The sequence below is a fragment of the Scatophagus argus genome, chromosome 8 (genome assembly GCF_020382885.2).
Source record: "Scatophagus argus isolate fScaArg1 chromosome 8, fScaArg1.pri, whole genome shotgun sequence".
Lineage (NCBI taxonomy): Eukaryota > Metazoa > Chordata > Actinopteri > Scatophagidae > Scatophagus > Scatophagus argus.
This window is the reverse complement of record NC_058500.1, coordinates 13,285,725-13,307,326: the sequence shown is the minus strand read 5'-3', so window position 1 is coordinate 13,307,326 and position 21,602 is coordinate 13,285,725. Positions and strand designations below refer to the sequence as shown.

Sequence of the window (21,602 nt, the reverse complement as noted above, 5' to 3'; positions counted from 1 at the left end):
CAGAGATGATGCTTTTGTCTGGCAGATTAAGCAAATTACATAATTGCTCTAATAGATGGGTTTTGGGATACTCCTACCATATATGGTTACATGTTGGGCTGCTAGAGTTCACTATTGAGACTGAATTAACATTGTTCAATTAAATACCTCTGGTTACTTTGGCAAGTGGCTGTGGAAAAAGATCATTTATGGACATTGCTACTCTCTCTCTTTTACCCTGTACTGATTACTGGGAACATTGTACGAGTTATGGAGATCTTCAAAATCTACTCAGATTGGGTTCTCTTCAATGTTTGTCGAGATTTGCAGGCCGTCAATACCTCACATTCAGGAAGTACACTGTCTCTTTGCTGAATCATTGACAACTCATATTTTTAGTGAAATTTGTTCATTCATTATTTCATATCATATGTATGCAGTTTACTTTTACGACTGGGCTGCTCTGACAGTCCATTTCCTTACCAAGGCATTGTGAGGGTTCTCTGTCCTTCTGAAGTATAGGGAACCCTCTGACTTTGCTATTCAAATGTGTCTCTTTGAAAACAAACAGGATGCCACTCGCATTCTTCTTAAGACAGTAAAATATGGTAACAACATAACAATAATTCCCCGACTGGCTGAATATTAATACAGTGTTTTGTTTTTGTCTTGCAGGGTTTACTTGAAGATATTCACACAACGCTTTGAAAGAAAAACACTGCAGCTGCACTCCCAGCAGTCCTGAGAAAGATTCCTGGTGTAGTGCGCATTTGTTTGTAAGAACTGGGAGAAGTGTGGTTTACTAGGTACTGCACCTACGTGGGTTTTAAAGGACATGTAGGAAATGCTGAGGAGAACAGCGAGGACTGAAACTATTTGCTTACAGAGAGCCGAAGAAAAATAGGAGAAAGTTTGATCAAGAACAGCCTTCAGTCATCTGCCACACTGCAAGAACAGCCTGACAGACTAGAAGGGGTGAGTGGGTGACCACAGAAAGAGAGAGACACGGGGACTGACGGAGGAGCACAGGTTTGGAGGAGGAGGAGGAAGTCTAGGAGGAGTGGGAAAGGCCATTCCCCATGGCTACTGACCCAGGAGAGCCTACAGGCACTGAGGAATCCACAGAGAAACCTGATGGACAGAGGGAGGAGGACACGGAGCGGGAGGGCAGGGCTGACCCACAGAGGGAGAGGACACATAGCACCCCCTCGGACTTCCCCTCCTCCCAGACTCAGGAGAGGAAAGCGACAGGAGGAGAGGATGGAAGAATCCCAGGAGGAGGAGGAGGGGAGTCCAGCCAGGCAGGTGAAGAGAACAAAGTCAGACTGATTTCATTTTCCACCCCCTCCTTACCAACTGACACTGGCCAGAAACGATTGAGGAGGGAGAAGCGCTTCTTCAGAAAGAGTGTGGAGATTTGTGAGGAGAACGATGAGGTCGAGGTGCAGCCAGAGGCACCCCACAGTGCCCCCCATCTTGAGCTGCGCTCCTCAGACTCAGTCTTCGCCAGCAGTGCTCAGCAGCAAGGGGTTGCTTCATCCTGTGCTGCCTTGGGCCACGACCCATCCTGCCCCAGCTCCAGTCAGGAACCTGGCAAGGATGCTCCTTCCTCCACACCTACCCAGAGGGGGAAAGAGAGGGACCGTGAGCAAGAGGAGGAGGCAGAGATGAAGGCGGTGGCCACCTCTCCTGGAGGCAGGTTCCTCAAGTTTGACATTGAACTAGGCAGAGGAGCCTTCAAGACTGTGTACAAAGGCCTGGACACAGAGACTTGGGTTGAGGTGGCTTGGTGTGAACTTCAGGTAAGCCAAACTGTTCTCTTTTTTTTCACACCATGTTGCCACATATTCAACCTTTACTATAAATTCTGCATTAGCAGGTACAGTTTGGCTGCAAGATAAAATAAAACCCAAAGAAACAATTCACTTGAAAAATCCTGAATGTGTACACAACCCAGAGAGGTAAATGGAAATACTTTTTATCAGCAAAGAATATTTCTCATTTTTGTGCTTTGGAGAGCTTTAAGCCCCATGTTGTTCTTCAGAAGTGAATCATATTAGATATATTAGATGTGTCCTGGGAGCTCTTCCTTCTGAAATCTGGGATTCTCAGCTCATTGTTTGCTTGCTATTCATACTGAGACTGCAGTTTAGTGGAGACCAGGGTGAAAAGGAGGAGCATTACTTGTAATTGAGTGACAGCACAAAGTGAAAGTAGAGGCTTTGCCTTTTCTAGGACTGCTGTGAATAATAGAATCATGGGCTGTCAGTGCTTCTTGTTTTGATATGATATCAACAGATGTTTATGTTCATATTACAAAGTATATGGTCAATATTTGTTGCTTATTAGGCCGCTTATAACATGCATTTGGATATAGCTGAGGCTTCAGAACATGTCACAGCCTACTCTTGTCTATTGTGTAATCTAATGAGGTGTGAAATGGAAATAATGCAAGTGCAAGAGAACCTCTGAACATCTTCTGTGCACAGAGCAAATAGCAAAATGAGCAAATGAAGACATAACAAGAGTAAACATTACTGTGAGAAATTCCTTGTCATGCACTGACACATCAGTGGGAGGAAAACAAAGAAATATGATAAATGTCTAACATTGGAGCTCTGTCCCAGTCTTTACTGGAGACAACTGGATTTACCATGCTGAGAAGTAATGGGAAACATTGTTAGATGATGTGAATTTAACATGTGGTGGGAGATAGACTTGTGGAGGAGAGAAGAAATGCATCCCTCTGACTCTTGGCCCTACAATAGAGAGCAGTGTTATGGTAAGCCATCTATTTGACTGCTGGCTTTGTGTGAGAAAAGTCAGTCATGTGTTTGGTTTGGAGCTAATTCCAAAACAAGAGCCTTGGCTAATCCTTGAGATCAGGCTCTGTCTGTTGGACTAACAAGCAGCAGGCATGCCCCATCACCTTTTGTGGTTTTATTCTAACACCTAGTGAATCAGCTTCACATCAAAGTGTGGGCTCTGCTGCTTATCATACTGCCACAGCTCCTGTCCAGTCCTACTTAAATACTTGATGTGTTATTTTTTTTCAAGAGATCTGCTCAGCTTGCAAAGGTAGCCTCTTTCACCCTGAATAATAGTGTTGTCATTAATATATTTTGGAGACAGCATTCTTCAGTGATATCAGCAAAGGCACCACACTGAGATTTGACTTGACTCAGGACTACGAGCAAATCCAAGCTGGTGAAGCATTTTTTTTTAATGAAAGGACAGTAGGCTTAAGCTGATTTGAGCACCCATATTGAGTGTGTGAGATCCAATTTTGTCTCCACAAATGCATTTGCTGAAAGTAAATCTCATGGAGAAAAACTAGTTTTTCTTGTTACTTGTGTGGAAGCATGAGTAAATTACACTCTATGCATATTTTCCAGTGTAATTACATTGTAGAATTGCTATATGCACAGGTAGGAAGGCACCCTTTTAGAGGAAAACAGACTACGATTCTGACTCACAGGCTACAGCAGTGAGACGGGTTGGGGGTAATGGTGAGTCGTTGAACCAAACAGTGGATAAATATGGCATCCCTCCCAGAGAGCAGCCTTGTAGCTAAAGCTAACTTACCACATGCAGTGAGACACAGGCCCACACACACACACACACACACGTACATACAAACAGTACACAGTGGCCCGGTCACACGCCTATAGAGGGATCCAGTGGCACATTCAGTACAACATTCTAGTCACTCAGGTCACATGATCTGTCCACCTGACCAAAGGTTATCCACTGTTAAAGTGGAAAGTGGAATTATAATGGGTGGCAGTAATCGCAATAATAATGATTATGTATGAGCTGTTCACTACATTATTAATGATGAAATTTATACAAGCATAAATGTGATACCCTGCTGGATGGGCAGTCTTCAGTATGTCAGTACAGTGTGGATGCACTTTAATTAAGGACAGTAATACACAACAATATTCTTTGTCTAAAGTCTGTTAATTATGGCACAAGACAAACAAGATTTTATAAGTTGACTAAATTCTTCATTCGTTATTTTAAATTTCAACAGTCATTTCCTTTTATAAGCAAAGGTCTCAGTAATCAAATAACGGGCACAGAGAACATTCTGTCCAGGAATAATAGTGGCATAAGACTATGGACAATCTATGCAATGTTCCCAATTTTAAGGCAGTGAATAGGATGAGAGCATAAACAACCTGTACGTGACTAGTCAATGCAACATTTGATGCCATCTCCACTATCCTGTGAGACTGCAGTCTGGGAGCACCTAGCTTGTCTCCTCCTGTGTCCACAAAGAGAGGGAAGCCAGGGGATTAACTGTCCAAATGCAGCTTGAAAGAGTGTGTAATTAAAGTTCCCAGTGCGGACACCATCCTCACTTCTCTCCTCTGCCTTTTCCTGGGAATTTCACGCCTAAAAGGGCAGAACCATATATCTTTTTGCTACACCTTCAGGCATATATTTTGCCATCTATCACACCAAGTTGATGTGTTCATACATGTATTGCATTTCTGTGTTCAAGCTGTTGCTCTCTGTCCGTCTGTGTCAACATATGCCACTGTATGTGTCTGCCTGTCACCCGCTTTCTCTTCCACTCTCACCCTTTCACCCTCCCTCCATCTCTCCCTCTATCACTTTTTGTCTATGTGAGTGAGCATGCAGAGTGATCCAGGGGAGTTAATTACAGTGGGTGCCTGTAAGGCTGGAACAAAAACCCTGCACAGACAGCATAACTCAGGCAGCAGAAACCAGACTGGTTCAACCCAGTCATCCCAGACTGGTCCAGCTCAAATCAGCTCAGTCCAGCCAAGCCACACTCATAGGACTGCAAACACTGGAGCAGATTACACTATTAAATATTTTATGTATCTGATTTAACATGTGTTGTTATAAAGCCTTTTGGAATTATGCCTGCAGATAAACGCCAGCTTATGAGTTAAAGAGGAGTTAAAGACTATTGTTTGTGATTATGAAAACAGCACTTAGATAGGGCCAGGTAAAGCACAGAAAGGCTATTGATGTGTTGCTAGCATTAGGAGAGCTAAAATCAAATGCACAACAGCTGAACTGACTAGACTGGGATGGAATCGATCCAACCAAACTGATCTGACGCTTGCTGAACTAGGGCACTGACAGTTGGCAAGTGTCCCTCAGGCTGTAGCCACATTACCTAACCGGCAGTGGAGGTTCAGTGGTTAGTGAATGTTTGAGACATAACACGTGCCACTGATATTAACTGTATAGCCTAATCAGAACTGAATAAATATGTAGTGCTTTGTTCACTTTGTTATGACATGGGATGATTTTCTAGGGCACATTCCAAAAAGGGAAATAACATAAAAGGGAAGCTCTCTGAGTCAGACGTTAAGATTAATTTGCATGGTAGAAATGATGTTCATTAATCAACCTTTACACATCACTGTATATGAGGAGCAGGACTGTTTATAGACATAATATGACATAAAGCAAACATTTTTATTGACATGTTGTTTCTTGGATATACCATAAGTGAGATATTGTGTTCTTTTGAAGCCAGTTAGACACTATAGCACTGAAACTGCCTTTGCAACCAAACAGCACAGGTGCAGTAGCTTTAAAACATAGAGATGTGAAGAACTCCTGCTAACAAATGGTCATATCAAAAGAATTAGCAAGTGCAGTGCACTGACCGAAGGCATCTGTGAAGGTTAGTGAACTTGGCCTACTGGCCTGAGGTTCTAATCTGGCGTGAGGGCCAGTCCTTCTCAAGCAATCGATCTTGTTAGTCTCAGCTGTTGTAGCTTACAGTAATCTAATCCTAGCCACCCGCCACCTCGGAGCACTGACATGCTTACTCCCATACTGCGGGGCCATATGCACAGCATACCGTCTCATAAACATACAAATATCCATCTAGAACAACATGAATGCCCTACCATTTCTTGATAGTTTCCAAACTCAGCCTTGTTTTTCCCACTCTACCTGAAGAACACGAGTGTAACTGTGAAAGCCAGTTTATCCTATCTGTATGATATCTGACACTTCTGCAGTGTTTGCTAAAATAGATGTTTTAGGGCACACGTGCCTGGGCATTCATGACCCCAGCCTCTTAGATCTACTAAATGTGTCTTGTAAGCCATATCCTGTCCAGTTTCATGAGGCTACTGAACCTGTAGCTTGACCTTCTGCTCTACCAGATGTCTGATCCAAAAAAATCTCCTGATGCACAACCAGGTCTTAGTTCTTACTCTGTTTACCAAGATATAGTACTTCGGCCCCTGTCACTGAGGCACCATGTGGCAACAACATTACGTGGCCAAACTGACAAAGCAGGTGTGGACAAGATAACAGGAACACTGGAATCAATTGCAGTTATCTGAAACTTAAAATATTCTAAAGCGATGTCCATATCCAACAATACAGCAACCTGCAGTCTCAAAAACTGCCACAGAGCTGAATTCAATATATCTCTGACACAATCAAAACAAGAATTGAAAGCTATAATTATGTATTGCTTTACACTTTATGGAGTTCTAGTTCATTTCAGAATCAGAAAAATGTAACATCCCAAGGCAATGAAAATCCATCTTGATACATGGAGTGAAACTAACAGTGCCTTGTAGCTGCCCTGTTTACAGTCTTAAGATATTCATCAGGATACCTGCCCCCAGAGGTCCATGATACCGACAACTATCAATAGCTTTTTAATAGTTGGATACACATCCATCCATCCATTGCCTATACCCCTTTTCCGTCAGAGTCGTGGGGGAGCTGGAGCCTATCCCAGCTGACTACGGAGGGGTTCACCCTGGACTGGTCGCCAGTCAATTGCAGGGCCAACACACAAAGACAGACAACCACACAACCACCTCTCACACTCACACCTAGGGGCAATATAGAGTAGCCAATTAACCTAATGTGCATGTTTTTGGTATTGTGGGAGGAAGCCGGAGTACTCAGAGAAAACCCACGCAGGCACAGGAAGAACATGCAAACTCCACATAGAAGGGCCCAGACCGGGATTCGAACCTGGAACCCTCTTGCTATGAGGCGACAGTGCTAACCACTGCACCACCGTGCTGCCAGTTGGATACACATAAGCACTTTTATTTAATTTAATTTATAAGTGTGGTGAAGTATTGCAGTTATTATTTCCATATTACTATGTGCTTAAAAGTTAAAATCTTTACTTCATTAGGTTGCAGAAATGGAGAATAATCAGGCTGATAGGACCAGGGCCGATCACCTTGGGGCTTTGTCGCAGGCTCCAGAGCTGCCCTTTTTCTGCCTCAATTTCTGTCTGTTTGTTTCTCTGTTGCCTCCCCATTATCCATCTTACACTTAAGAGACTGTTCTGTCCCTTTTTCTCTTGTGGTGTGCCATTTTGTTTGTCAGATCTGTTTTTATGAGTGTTTTTTAAGAGTGAGGCCTCCTAACAGCAGTATGTGTTTGGGTATGTTAAGCAGTCTTGGGAATGGAAAGAGGGCCTTGGCTTAATAATGACACACTTGAAGAATGGGTGTCTCCTTTTTTCTGCCGATGTTTTTTGTTGTTGTGCCTCTGTTTTTGTCAGCATGGGTGTGTGTGGGCGTGCATTAGTGGCTATGCAGATAGAGAGTAGATTGATGTGAGTTTGTCTAGACACAATCTCACTGACTGAACTCTTTGCAACCTTTGCCATCCCTAAGGCTATCCAATGTGACGCTGAGAGGGAGACACAGTAAACGCTGAGGAGGCAGCAGACAGAGACACACAGGCAAGCACTCTGTCTCACACTTTGCCAGACAGTGAGGCAGAGTGACGGTCTGACTGTGGAGTGAGACAGAGGACAGAGGCACCCAAACAGAGGCAGTGTTCCCTGACAAAATAAAGCACACCAGAGAGAAGACACATGTATGTATAGGTATGGCTATTGTAGAGACAGGCATTTTGAAACATAAGAATGGTTAGACACACCTGTTCATGGTCAGGTACAGACACACAGTTGCGTAAGCATGCATGCACATAGCTCGTGTTAAAGCAATGAAAACAGAAGGGTAAATCTAGGCTGGGCAACTTATTCTTAGCCATAATAGTGCAACGAGGATCAGTCCTTTTGTTGATGCTTCTTCTCTGTTGGGAAGGGAGGGGTGAACGGATCGCCTCCATCAGTACTTCCAGAAAAGGACACTGAACCAGCATAGACACAGAGAGCAAGAGGTATATGAAAAGATGAAACACAGACACAAGAGGAAGAGAAGAGCAGAGTTGGTACAGTGATATAAAGATAGATATAGGGAGAGAGAGAGAGAGACTGCATTACATGAAAATCTGTTTATTTGCATCCAGACATCTGCAGTACACTGCCTCCATTCAGGGAGCTTTGTGTAAAGCAAAAAAGCTGAACATCAATGAGAATCGATCAGTGGAAAGCCACTGTTATGATGACTTCTATTTATAGTGAGGTCTGTTTGTGACACGGCGATTGCTGCCATCTGACTCCCCTGCAGATATTAAGTCAGACACACTGTTTTGTTTTGTCTGTCTCTCTCTCTCTTTTTTTTTTTTTTTTTTACATTTTCCTTTATATAAGTGGTTAAAGGTTTCATGTTGTTACATACAAATACACAGGAATGAACATAATGTATTTTCTATTCAGGCTTTTCAGTATCATTGAATGATGTCCATAATCAGCAGGTCACAAGAGGTCGATACAGGTTACACAGGTTAAAAGACCACAGACCTGAAATGCTTTGTTATCTGTACTTGTGGAAATAGCAGCCAACAACAGTTGTTTGTGACAAGTCTAAAAATATGCTCTGACTTAGAGGGGCCAGTCAGGATTTCCTCCATGTAAAATTCTTTAATTGTGAACATTGTGTTTGATTCTTCAGTGTTTTATCACCATCACTTTACTTAGATATTCATAAACACTGTTTCTCATTGATTTGATTTTCAGGGAATTTAAAGCTATGTGTATTTTAGTCTGAATATGACAGATATCATTGGTGATAGCACCAAGGATTTAATAAAATAGAGGAATACAAGAAATAATACAGCATTTTTTAAACTGCACAACAGAACACATTGACTGCATAACATGCACTAGTGTGCATCAGTGTTTAAAAGAGGGATTAGTCAATGGCTGTCTCAGTTCCTGTGGGATGCTGCCCTTGTCAGTGATTTAGTTTTCTGCGGCGACCATTCTGTCCGCCATACTGGGGATGTGTGGCAGATGCTGTACCAATGTGTTTTATAAAGCTACATCTTGGGTGTTGTCTCAGCACTGCTGCATCTCTGTATTGCTAGTACCATCTAGTGGCAATAAGTGTTAGTGCACATGGGTCGTGGGTGTGAAGCGTGTGGTGTTTTAGGGCTCTGAAGAGAATCTCAAGGCAGCTTTCTTGTACAGCTTATGGAAATAAATGAAACAGTGTTTGTAGTTTTGGAATTGGCACACAATATATAGGAAAAACTCTCTAAAGCTGCAGGGAAGTAAATACTCTTGCTGTATAGCGCCATATGCCATATAGTAAATATTCACAGTGATGCACCTCTCACCTCAGGACCGCAAACTGACCAAGGCGGAGCAGCAACGCTTCAAGGAGGAGGCCGAGATGCTGAAGGGGCTTCAGCACCCCAACATCGTCCGATTCTATGATTCTTGGGAGTCTGTGCTCCGCGGCAAGAAGTGCATCGTTCTGGTCACTGAACTCATGACTTCAGGAACACTCAAAACGTTAGCACAACATCCTCCTATGTATTATTCTTCACTCAGTGATGTTTTTTGTAGTTTTTAATTTGTATTAAAATAAGTCTTTCAGCCATAGGCATAAAATCCTAATCCCAATGTATCTTTCTGTATTTCTTGGCCATGTTAATTCATTTTTTTTGCAATATAATATTCAGTGATTCAAGTGTCATCATGCCAGATAATCATAATACACTGAAATTCAGAGATATTTATAATATTGTTTTGTCTCTCATGGGGATCATCAAAGCTGTGGTTGATTACAGTATTTTGATGAGTCTGACCACAAAATCCTGCTCTTGCTCTCTCTGCACAGTTATCTGAAGCGCTTTAAGGTGATGAAACCCAAGGTCCTGAGGAGCTGGTGTAGGCAAATCCTGAAGGGCCTTCATTTCCTTCACACCAGGACTCCCCCAATAGTCCACCGGGACCTCAAGTGTGACAACATCTTCATAACTGGCCCCACAGGCTCAGTGAAAATAGGTGACCTGGGATTGGCCACTCTTATGCGGACCTCCTTTGCCAAGAGTGTTATAGGTAGGCTACATAAAGAATAAAAGATTAACGGCTTACGAGAACAATGCCAGACATGTAGTATCTACATCAGCAAACTGAGTCAGGGCCTATACATATAAGTTTTCATTGCATTTAGCACAGTTAGAGGGCCTCTGCTGCCTAGAAGTACAGCTTGCTATTGACATTGCCACTGCAGAATCCACGTGAGCAGCACTTAATGTAAACAGAGACCACTGATGAGATGTTACCTCTGTGAAACAACTTAATCAATGCACTGTGAGTACCACTTAGCTCAATAAATTTTTACTCAAGAAGCAAGAACAAGAAGGAAGATTTTTATCAGAGTTTCAATTGAATTTGAATTCCTCCATTGACTTTTGGGCTTAAGTGTTCTGTGTGATGTGTTATGTGACAGTAAATACAGATTGTAAACATTGATAGTGCTGAAATAGTTTTTCAGCTGCTCTGCCTGTTATTGACTGTAAACTACTGTTTGGTTTCAACAGGAACCCCGGAATTCATGGCCCCGGAGATGTATGAGGAGCACTATGACGAGTCTGTGGATGTCTATGCCTTTGGGATGTGCATGCTGGAAATGGCCACTTCAGAATACCCCTACTCTGAGTGTCAAAATGCTGCTCAGATCTATCGCAAAGTCACAAGTGTGAGTCTCTTTGACTACATTACACAGCACATTTGTGGTGATGACATGCATAGAGCTAATTCTTTAGTAGCTTATTTAAATTTGATCCCAGTGATCTGGGTTCATGGTGAAAAATGACTGATTATATAAAATATCCCAAAATCTAATTCCCATGTTTACAATTGATACAATTAATTTCACATGTCTTTTTCTGCAGGGCATAAAGCCAGCTAGTTTTGATAAAGTGAATGACCCAGAGATCAAAGAGATCATTGAAGGCTGCATTCGTCAGAACAAGAGTCAGAGGTAAGCAGGTTTTAGTTCCATAACATGAGATACTGCACGGTCTGATGGAGAATTCCTGATCAGGCAATCATAAAGCATACTGATACCTGTTTCATTATCCTTGACCCTTTTTTGTCATTCCCTTGACAGACTCTCCATTCGAGACCTCCTGAACCATGCATTCTTTGGAGAGGACACAGGGGTGCGGGTGGAACTGGCAGAGGAGGACACAGGCACACAGGACTGTCTGGCTCTCCGGATTTGGGTCGAAGAGCCCAAGAAGCTAAAAGGGAAGCATAAAGACAATGAGGCCATCGAGTTCAGCTATGACCTGGAGAATGATAGTGCTGAGGAAGTGGCTTTAGAGATGGTGAGACACAGAGACAATTCTGTTTAGTAAAAACAGGGTTTATGAATGTCCCTTGTGGGATAGGGCAAACTGGGAAAAGGCTTTGATGCCTCAAAACTTGAATGAAGATCAGGTATGGGAAATACTTGAGCTCATTTATCAGCCATTTGAAGCTACTTCCTTCTGACCTACATTCACTCTGTCTACCTCTAGTCATTAATAACTCTCCTCTCTCTCTGTCTTTCTCTCAGGTGAAGTCAGGATTTTTTCATGAGAGTGATGCTAAAGTGGTAGGAAAATCCATCCGGGACCGAGTAAATCTGATCAAAAAGTCACGGGAGCGTCGGCAGCAGCAGCTCCTCCAGCAGCAGCAAGGCTTTGAAGAAAGAAGAGACTCTACTCTCTCCTCTTACACATTTACTCATCCATCCTGCCCGTCTTCACTGGGGCCAGGGGTAGCTGGACAGACAGGAGGAAGAGGAGTGGGAGGAGGAGGGCAGGAGTCTGAGGAGCTGCCTGAAGTGGACCAGCATGTCAGGCAGCAGCATATTTTCAGTGGGACAACCCTTAGTCTGCCAGGTACAGTATGCACCTTCACGATATATTACCAGTTTCTGCTGCTATGGATCTCACTATCAAAACCATGGAAACACAAGTTTGATGATGTCATGTAGGATCATGGGAGTTGTGAATTTGATGAAAATCTATTTGACGTGACATGTAAAGTGTTTTAAATGTTTTATTCATGTTACATTCATTCACATTTGCCGACTTCCATGCTTTCTTTATTCGCTCCTACATTTCTTTTTTTTTTTGTCTTTCACTCAGAAGGTGAGAGCATTGGGTCTGCCAGCTGTGAATCTTACACAAGTGGACAGAGTCAGGCGTACTCTCAGCAAGGGGAATCATACACCCACTCCCAGACTGCACTCCCCCCTATGGCATCTGTACGTCTTATAACTGTTTTCATTTTGTTGACAAAATACTCCAAACTGATTAATTAATCATTGTTTGAAATCACCGTACTGATACATTACATCATTAATCAACTATTGTCTCTTACTACAGAGTACCGGCGCATCAGCTCATCCTCTAATTGGTGAGAGTGGAAGTGCTCCGAATGTACCTATTGGCCAGAGTATTAGTATGTCCAGCACGTCCACAGGCCAGAGTGGAGGGGGACCTGTTGGCCAGACATTTCTTCAGCCCAGTGCCATGGTTCCACAGGTACCACCAAGTGTCCCTCAACAGTATTTTCAGGTGAAAAGGGTGTTGATACTAATTTGTATTAAAATGAAAGCCATATACACTGGGGCTACAACATTTAATATTACTGTTAATGGCAGTAAACACATGGTCCAAAACCTCTGCCATGTTTTATTTTTTCAACTCAAATAACTATTTACCCAGTAATAACTCATCCTCATAATTGTCTGAGATTATCAGACTCTAACAGGGTTTCCCACAGGAAATTAGTTAGTGAAGACTGAGGCAGATGTTATGGTCTAATAACTCTCTCATTAAAAATACTGTATGGCATTGCTCTTTTTGCCTGAGGGTTAATAGTTTACCCTATTGACTTTTTCTAATTTTGGCTGTACAGTATATATTTTAGGTGAGCCTGTCCACCTGTGGGAAACCCTGTTGTATTACAATTAAATGTGTTGATAATTAATGCTTCCTGCCAAAGCTTATTCTTACCTAATTTTTCTACTACTTTCTTTTTCCTCTTCTTTCAACACCAATCATCATTCTGTCATTATCACTGGGTAGTCACAAACATGCCCATCAGATGCATTTCAAACTGCCACTCCCCATGGGTCAATAGCCCCCTCACAGTCATACATACCCCCTGTTTCCCCACAAGCGCCCATTAATGTTCTCACTACATCCATGTCAGTCAGTGATCCTGCTGGTCTAGCGGGGACCATTGTGCCTCTCGCTCAGCAGACCCAACCCCCTGCCACTCCCATGCGGCTCACTGACATCATTCCACAGGCAGCACCCCAGCAAACACAGCCTGCCATGATCCCTCAGCAGACTATTGTCCAACAACAACAGATAGGGATAGATCACCAGACCTCCACCCTTCAGCAGCAACCGCAACAGCAAATGGAGGTCCAGGCAACTATGCTCGAACAACAAGTTAGTACCACTCAGCCAACGGAGCAGCATCCACAGAGCCTTTCAGCTACAGCTGTCCAGACACATCAACATGAGCCTCAGCAGCAGATCTATGTACAGCAGCCCGTTCCTCCTGTCCACACAACTCCTCAGCAGCAAGTATTGCCTACACAAACAGGTATGGAGCAGCAAGCTATGTCATTACCACAGCCAGGAGAGCAACCTCAGACTTATAAACCTCAACAAACAGGTGATCCTCGTGAGCAGACTATGATACAACCACAGCAACTGCAGCAACAGCTTCAACAACAACAAACTCTGATACAACAACAACAACAGCAACAACAAGCTTTATTGCTTGAGCAACATCAGACATATGTCCAGCAGCAGCTTGATCAGCAACAACAAAAAGCTTTGCTTCAACAGCAGCAACAACAGGCCCAAATCCAACAGCATCAATTGGAGCAGCAGCAAGCACTTATACACAAGCAACTGTTGGATCAGCAGCAGCAGCAAACTCTTATTCAACAGCAAGAGCAGCAGCATCAACAGCAAGGTCTTTTACAACAACAACAACAACCGCAGCAAGTGCTTTTACATCAGTTAGAGCAGCAACAACAACAGCCTCCTGTACAGCAACAGCAGCAGAGCCAGATATACCAACAAATTGGACAACATCAAACTGGAATACAAAAAGAACCAGAGATGCCACAGCAGCAACAAATTGTATTGCAGCAGCAACCTCACCAGACTCAACAGCAAAAGGAACAACAACTGCAGCAGCAAGCCCTGCTCCGACAAATGGAACAACAACAGCAACAGGCGCTATTACAACAACATTTGCAACAGCAGGCTATTTTACAACAGCAGCAGCTACAACAGAAAGTTCAACTACAGCAACAACAGCAAGAACAACAACAAGCACACCTCAAACAGCAAGCAGAGCAGCAGCAGCAAGCTCTCTTGCAACAACAGCTTGAACAACAGCGTCAGCAACAAGTGCTGTTACAACAGCAACAAGCAGAGAGATTGCAGCAACAGGCTCTGATACAGCAGCAGATTCAAGAGCAGCAGCAAGCAGCCATCATTCAACTTCAGCAAACTGAGTCGGCCCCTGTTCCACAAAGTAACAATGAGCAACAAATTCAGCAGCAGTCAACTGATATACAGCACATCTCACAACTAAACACTCAATTTCCACCTCATACCACTCTCACACAGCAAGTGATAGAACAACAACAGCATGCAGCATTGATCCAGCAGCAGCAAGCATTCGTTGGCCAGCCTCAACATCACACCTCCGCAATGGAAACGCTTATCCCAGTTGGATCTCCAGCTGGCACTGAAGTGATTCAGCACCAAACTCAAACTGTCTCACAGGCCCAGGTCCCCATGGCTGTTCAGACTACACAGATTCCTGTCCAGAAGTCTGCTGTCCCATCTCAAGTCCTTACCCCGCAAGGGCAAAGTGAGGCTCACCTACAGAACCAGGGCCAGGCGCCAGTCCAGTTTATAGCTCAGTCCACAGTCCAAGCAGCTCAGACTATGATTGAGGCCCAAGTAACTCCTCCAGCGGCAGTGATCCAGGGGCAGCCCCATCTCATCCCAACCCAAATTCCTTTACAGACTAGTTATCAAGGATCTGTCACTCCCACACAAAGCCAAGTAACTGCTCAGCCGTTAATCCAGACTCAGCACCTAACAGTTAGTCAGTCCCAGCCACCACATGGCCAGGGCCCAACTACGGACATTCAGATGATGGGCCAACAAAGTCAAGCTGCTGTCCAGCCTCCAGCTGCAGTTACCTCAATTCCCAGTCAGATCAAACATGAGACTGTTGTTCAGCAAAATGCTCAAATGCCAGGGCTCATGCATCCTCAGCTCCAGCAACAAACTCAAGGCCTGCCACCTATCCAAGTGCATGCTCAAGCCACTGCTGGCCTTTTGACCCCTCAGTATGTCCCTCAGCCTACCCACCAAGCCATGCCATCTGTACAACAGGATATAACTCATATTACACAACAGCAGCAGCAACAAGAGCTAACAATACAGCAGTACCAGCAGATGACTCTGTCTCCTGGCTTAGCTGGAAGTGTTGCACCTACAACAGATAGTCTCACTTCTGCAGTTGACCCAGCAAACTTTTTAGCCAGCCCTCATTCTGTGCAGCAGGCTGGACAAGCTTATGGTTCAGGACAAACAACATTACATCCGGTTGTTCAGACCCAGCAGCCGCTCATTGGAAATGCTGCTGATCCCTCAGTCATCCAGCCCCAATCCCATTCAGCTATGCCCCAGTCAAGTGGGCAATACCAGCAACAGCTACAGAAGCTTTCTCAAGCGCAGCAACCAATAGCTTCACCATCTCCACAGGTTCAGTTTCTGGCACAGCCCATCCCAACTCCCATCCAGCAACCACTTGCTCCAAAGCAGCCTTTGATACCCCTTGAGGAGAGTCAGCTGCCCAACCCACCTGCTTCACATCTGGTGACCCACACTACGGCACAGATAGTTCCCAGTAATGTGCCCGGGCCTCAGCCCCAGAACAGGAACCTGCCCCTGTACAGTCATCTAGTGGCAGGACCCCCTCCATGTCTGCAGCACCAAGCCAAGCAAATGCTGCCTGCTCACACACACACACAAACTAGTGTTCAGGCTCAAACACACTCCCAAACACAGACACACGTTCAAACACAGGCACATTCTCACACTCAGACACACAGTGAGACACCTATCGCTGAACAGCCTGTCCTGCCCCATGCTGTCTTCCCTGCACAACAGATGCCCCTAAGCCCCTCTCATACCTCATGTCCCCCAACATGTCTACCATCTCTTCCATCCCTACAATCCTATCATCCTCCTGCTGCCCCTGTGCAAGAGCTGCCTACGTCTCCTCCAGCGGCACAGGTAACCTTACCAGGGCATGCCGACTTTATACCCACCTCCGCTCCGCCTGTCACTACTCTACAATCGCTTGATTCTAATGCCCCCAAACTGCCCCAAGCCTCGCTGCAAGACTGTGACCTTTCCCTGCTGGGTATTGCTCAGGTACATGAACAATGAAAGTTTGCTGTGTTAATCATGAGATAATTTTTCATTTGCTCACATACTGGCAGAATGATTGACAATATTGGTATCCAGTTATGTAAAAAGATTTTCACTCTGCCTTTTTGATTCAAACTAACAAGTTTTCATTCTTAAAACATTCTATGTTCATATAACAGTCAATGTGTTATTAATTGTGTCATTCATTATTACATTACAGATTTTCTTGCATTTAATGTTGATAATGTTCTTTTTGTGTGTTTTTTTATGTAACTATGTACTCCTTTGTGTTTGTGTTCGTTTTACTCTACAGGATGATCCGTACCTCTCAAGTACGGAACGTCATTCTTCTTCAGGGTATGTCTGATATCTAATGTTAGCTCCTTTTACCGGTGACAATTGGAAGTCCTGCAGGAAAAAGCTATAGAGAAGAGAGTAGTGATACTGGGAGATTCTGAAAGCCTTCATTTGGAAACAGCTTGACAAGGCAAAAATGTAGATGAGGTCCAACACATTGGACCTCAAAGAAGAATATTTTCCTTTTCTTATCCTAAACATCACTTACTTTTTTCTGTGAGGCTTATTCATACAACTTAACTGGAAAAAAGTGGTGTAAAAGTACTTGTTTCAGAATGATAAACGCCACCTGTTGAGAAAGTGCATGTTTCTGAGATATCTAATATACGCCCCTAAAATTACCACACCGCTTAGGTTTAAGTCCTGCTGCTGGAAATTAGGCAACAAACAGTATACAGCTGTAAACGTGTTATCAGAGCAGCACTGTACCGTGACCTAAATAAAGAGGGAATGATTTAACTAGCATGCAGCAGGGAGCCACTGCAGTGACAGTAAGTCAGAAGCTAAAAAAACATCTTTCTAAAGCAAAGCTCTCCAAGTGTCAGTCACAGTGATACTAGATGGGATGATGTTATAGCCCACAAAAAGTGAGGTTACACTGTTGGTATAATAGAGGATGATGCTGGACAGAGACCTGCCTAAAGATTCTGGCAGACGCAGAAGTGAGAACATTTTCCTAGAAACTTTTGTAGTGCATTAGTTTCTGTTATTCAGTATGCCAATAAAACATCATATTAACCAAAAACATCTTAGTAAATTAGCAGGCTGTGATGGTGTCAGTGACTGATTTTTTTTTTAAGTTTGTGTGTCTCACACATTTTATTTTTAGTTAACTTAGGTATTCTATTTAAACACCAGTTTCATTCAGAGTATGATTTCTGGTCAAATTAGTGTTTTTTTATTTTTTTGAGTCATGTCGTATGACGTATGACAGGTCTGCACCACATGTGAATTTCATACCTATGAGAAAATTCTGGTGAATGCCACAGATTTTCTTAAATCACTTGTACATGTCTGAACAAATATTATAAATTTGTCAGATTTTAGGCATGGGTATTAATTGTTTGGCCTTTAGATAATGTTCTTATTTTCAGCTGCTCACAGACAGTACAGCTACAATGTGCAGATAGTGTCTGGGGCCTGTATTTGAAAGGACAACGTGTAACAACCTTACTACCTCACCACCCACAGGTCTGTTCCAGCTAATGGAGAAGAAAGTCTTCAGATGTTGGCCAATGGGAAGTTAGAGAAATTAAAGACTCAAAGAAGAGCTTCCTGTCAAAGGCCTGAGAAAGTTTCACATCAGTTTCAACTGAGTATGCTCCAGGTGAAAAAACAGCAACAAATAACCACCTGTATGACCAAATCTGTGTTTATTTATACATTTTAAAAGGGACAGTTATGAAAAATTTATTTGTCCTGTCCTCGCTAGGTGTCTGGCAGTGGGGACAATATGGTGGAATGCCAGTTGGAGACCCATAGCAACAAAATGGTGACATTTAAATTTGACATTGAAGGGGATGCGCCTGAGGACATAGCAGATTACATGGTGGGCTGTTCATGTATTACCATAGTCTGAATTTCTTGATGAAAAAGTAATCATTATATGTTCGAATAAACTGCAGTTTGATTACGGTATATTTTGTTTTGTAGGTGGAAGAGGACTTTGTTCTTGATGTCGAGAAAGAAAAATTTGTTGAGGAGCTTAGAGCCATAGTTAAGAAAGCTCATGAAATTCTTCGAACGCATTCATTGGTATGATTATTGCTGTATTTCCATCTGTCATCTCCTACCCTCCCTTATTTTTATATAATATTAATGAATTTAAATCTTTCTTTTTCATTAGACTGGATCAACCGACCAGCTGCATGTGAGCACTCCTACTAGCTCCTCAGGTGAGATATGAATGTATGGTTTATCACTCAAAAAAAAGTGGAACTAAAAAAATGAGAAAATGCTGTGTTAACTTGTTACAACTAGTAAAATATCCTTATGGTTTCCAGTGGACTCAGTTCCCCATTCTTCCCCAGTGGGACGCTGGCGCTTTTTTATCAACCAGACCATCCGCCATAGAGACTCTCTATCCACCCAGGGAGCAGTCACACCACCACTCACTTCAGAGACAAAGATACCTCAGTCTCCTAAAACAGAGAAAGGTGAGCTAAATCGAGGTCAGTTTTAATGCTGTGGCTTATTAACATGACTGAGTTGGCAGCGTATCAGAAACTAACCGTGTGTTCCTCTCTGCAGCTGTAGAAAATGAAGGATCCCAGAATTTGGAGTCCTTGACTAGAATGGCTTCTCCCCCCTGTCCTGACCTTTCTGCCACCTCTCCTCCAGTTTCCACTGTCTCAGCCCCTGCCTCCATGGCCACCTCAGCCACCACCCCAGCTCCTAACACTACCGTCTCTGAAAGCATCTCTGCACCAGCCTCCACTCTTGAAGCCTCTGTCCCTGTCGCTGCTTCAGGTGGTCTTGAACTCCTCACCTCAGCTTCTGTTGACCAAATTCCCAGTGCTCCCTCATCCATACCAATACCTGCTGCTAACCTCCCCACTTTGTCCACTGCTCCTGCTGTTGTATCTCCCACACCCATCACCATTCTGCCAGATTCTTCTCCTGGAACCAGTGGTTGCTCCAATGTAGGTCAAAGTATAGGGGACACAGTGATAACTGCTCCACATCCCTGTGTGCCTGCAGCGGACCAGTCTTCAACCTCTTTTCATTCCACTCCTTCCCCTGCTGCTACTGCAGTGATCTCTTCTGCGGTAAGCCAGCTGGGCATGGAGCAGCAGCAGTCACTCCCACAAGTGGCCCACCCGGCCCCACAACAACCACAGCCACAGCTACAGCCTGCGTTACAGCAGCAGGTGCCAGCAGTTCAACAGCAACTGCAGGCAATGCAGCTTGAACAACAGGCACAACAGACACAGCAAGCACAACAACAATTGCAGTCACAGCATCAAGTGTACCAAGAACAAATTCAGCTGCAGCAGGAAAGAGCACTGCAACAGTCTCTCCAGCAGTTACAACATCAGCAGCTAATGCAGAAACAAATACCACTTCAGCAGCAACTGACTGAGGTGAAGGTGCTGCCTCGGCCAGGTCACACAGAATTGTTACAACAGTCTGTGCCTCTGCAGCAGTTTCTGCCCCCAATGCCCCTACAGCAGACCCAGCAACCTCTTCAACAACAGCAAACACAACAGTATGCCCCACAGTTGCTGCAACAGCCTCAGTCACAGCAGGTACCACAGCAGATTATGGCACCCCAAGCTGCTGTAGTGCCTCAGCACCAGGCACACATTGATCACCAGCAGCAGCAGCAGCAGCAGCAGCAACAGTTAAACCCACAACAGACAATACGCTTACAGCAACAGCAAATGGTGCAACAGCAGCTACAGCAGCAGCAACATCAGCTTTTGATGGGTGCTGTGGCTTTAAAGCCAGACCAAAGCCAAATGCTGCCGTTGACAATTAGTCAACAGCTTCTTCAACAACAGCCTAAGCTAAATGTTAGCCCTGTTGCGCAACAGCAGATTCCACAACAAACTCAAGTCCCTGCTGAGCTAGCACAACAACATATACAGTCACAGATACAGCTGCAACACACTGAGCTGCAACAAGAGGTGGTTAAAGCCATGGAGACACCCCAGAAGCAGAATTTTACGGTGCAGAAGCAGTCCTCTTTACAGATGTCAGAGTCAGAGGTGTCCACAGGAGAGACAAGTGTCACAGAAGACACATGCAGCTACTCTGCCCCTATTCACCCTACTACTTCTGACTCTTCTCTGCCCCCTCTTCATCTAGGCACTGCTGATGCCCCCTTACCTGCCCTCTCCCTCACAATGACGCCATCACCTGCTCAGCCCTCCTCTGTGGCCGAGTCAGACAGTGAGGGTCCCCCCAAAATTGAATTTGTAGACAATCGCATAAAGACTCTGGATGAAAAGCTAAGGAACTTGTTGTATCAAGAGTACAGCAGTGGGGCACCGCTGGCCGGGGGACCTCCCTCCGGTCCAACATCTGCTGCTTCTACATCAGCAGGAGGAGATGAATCATCTGAGCCGCTGTCGATACACCAATTGTCTTTTCCCCCACCCTCCTCCTCCTCAGACACATCCCCTCACTCTTCATCCTCCACTACATCCTCCACCACCTCCCGTTCCTCCTCCACCTCACCTGACCCGGAGAGGGATCGGGTAGCAGAGGAAGATTCCTCAGAAGTGCCCAACTTTGCAGAGCTGGGCCCGGTGGAGCAACAGCCTGGCCCATCACTCCCCTCCACCTCTGCCTCGTCCACCCCACCTACCTCTCTTCTGCCTCCCAATCAGGATGACTCTGCTGGGCCCCAGCGCCCACCTGTACCAGGAGAACCAACCATTCTTGTGAGTGAAAAGCACAGACTCGATTTTGAGTATGAATTTTGTCTTTCACTGTACTGAATTTACATTATTTTGTTTATATTTTAGTGTATAGCTGTGTAAATGTGACTCCACTTGATTCTTTTTCAGCTGTCGGTGATATTTGTTATGTTTAAATGTTTGAATGTCTGCCCATTTTGAACATCTCAACTCCACGCAGCCACTCTTAATTGTCTCAACTGT

At 44.2% G+C, this 21,602-nt stretch overlaps 1 protein-coding gene across 12 annotated transcripts in view; it reads left to right on the top strand.

The window, feature by feature from the left end:
* The window catches only part of si:dkey-151g10.3 (serine/threonine-protein kinase WNK3), a 35,200-nt gene that overhangs the window by 6,797 nt on the left and 6,801 nt on the right, over positions 1-21,602 (top strand). For 5 of the 12 annotated variants that reach the window (XM_046396307.1, XM_046396299.1, XM_046396300.1 and 2 more), the window contains 18 exons: positions 655-1,781; positions 9,492-9,664; positions 9,993-10,213; positions 10,699-10,856; positions 11,053-11,141; positions 11,271-11,490; positions 11,721-12,048; positions 12,298-12,416; positions 12,538-12,729; positions 13,243-15,283; positions 15,374-16,641; positions 16,952-16,995; positions 18,187-18,322; positions 18,428-18,544; positions 18,649-18,750; positions 18,842-18,890; positions 18,999-19,166; positions 19,246-21,383. In XM_046396307.1, coding sequence (XP_046252263.1) covers positions 1,059-1,781; positions 9,492-9,664; positions 9,993-10,213; positions 10,699-10,856; positions 11,053-11,141; positions 11,271-11,490; positions 11,721-12,048; positions 12,298-12,416; positions 12,538-12,729; positions 13,243-15,283; positions 15,374-16,641; positions 16,952-16,995; positions 18,187-18,322; positions 18,428-18,544; positions 18,649-18,750; positions 18,842-18,890; positions 18,999-19,166; positions 19,246-21,383 — 8,286 coding nt within the window. In that variant the 5' untranslated portion in view covers positions 655-1,058. Of the gene's footprint in view, positions 1-654; positions 1,782-7,673; positions 7,850-9,491; positions 9,665-9,992; positions 10,214-10,261; positions 10,469-10,698; positions 10,857-11,052; positions 11,142-11,270; positions 11,491-11,720; positions 12,049-12,297; positions 12,417-12,537; positions 12,730-13,242; positions 15,284-15,373; positions 16,642-16,951; positions 16,996-18,186; positions 18,323-18,427; positions 18,545-18,648; positions 18,751-18,841; positions 18,891-18,998; positions 19,167-19,245; positions 21,384-21,602 lie in introns of those variants that run through there. The other 7 variants (XM_046396303.1, XM_046396301.1, XM_046396306.1 and 4 more) reach the window with 7 other exon arrangements.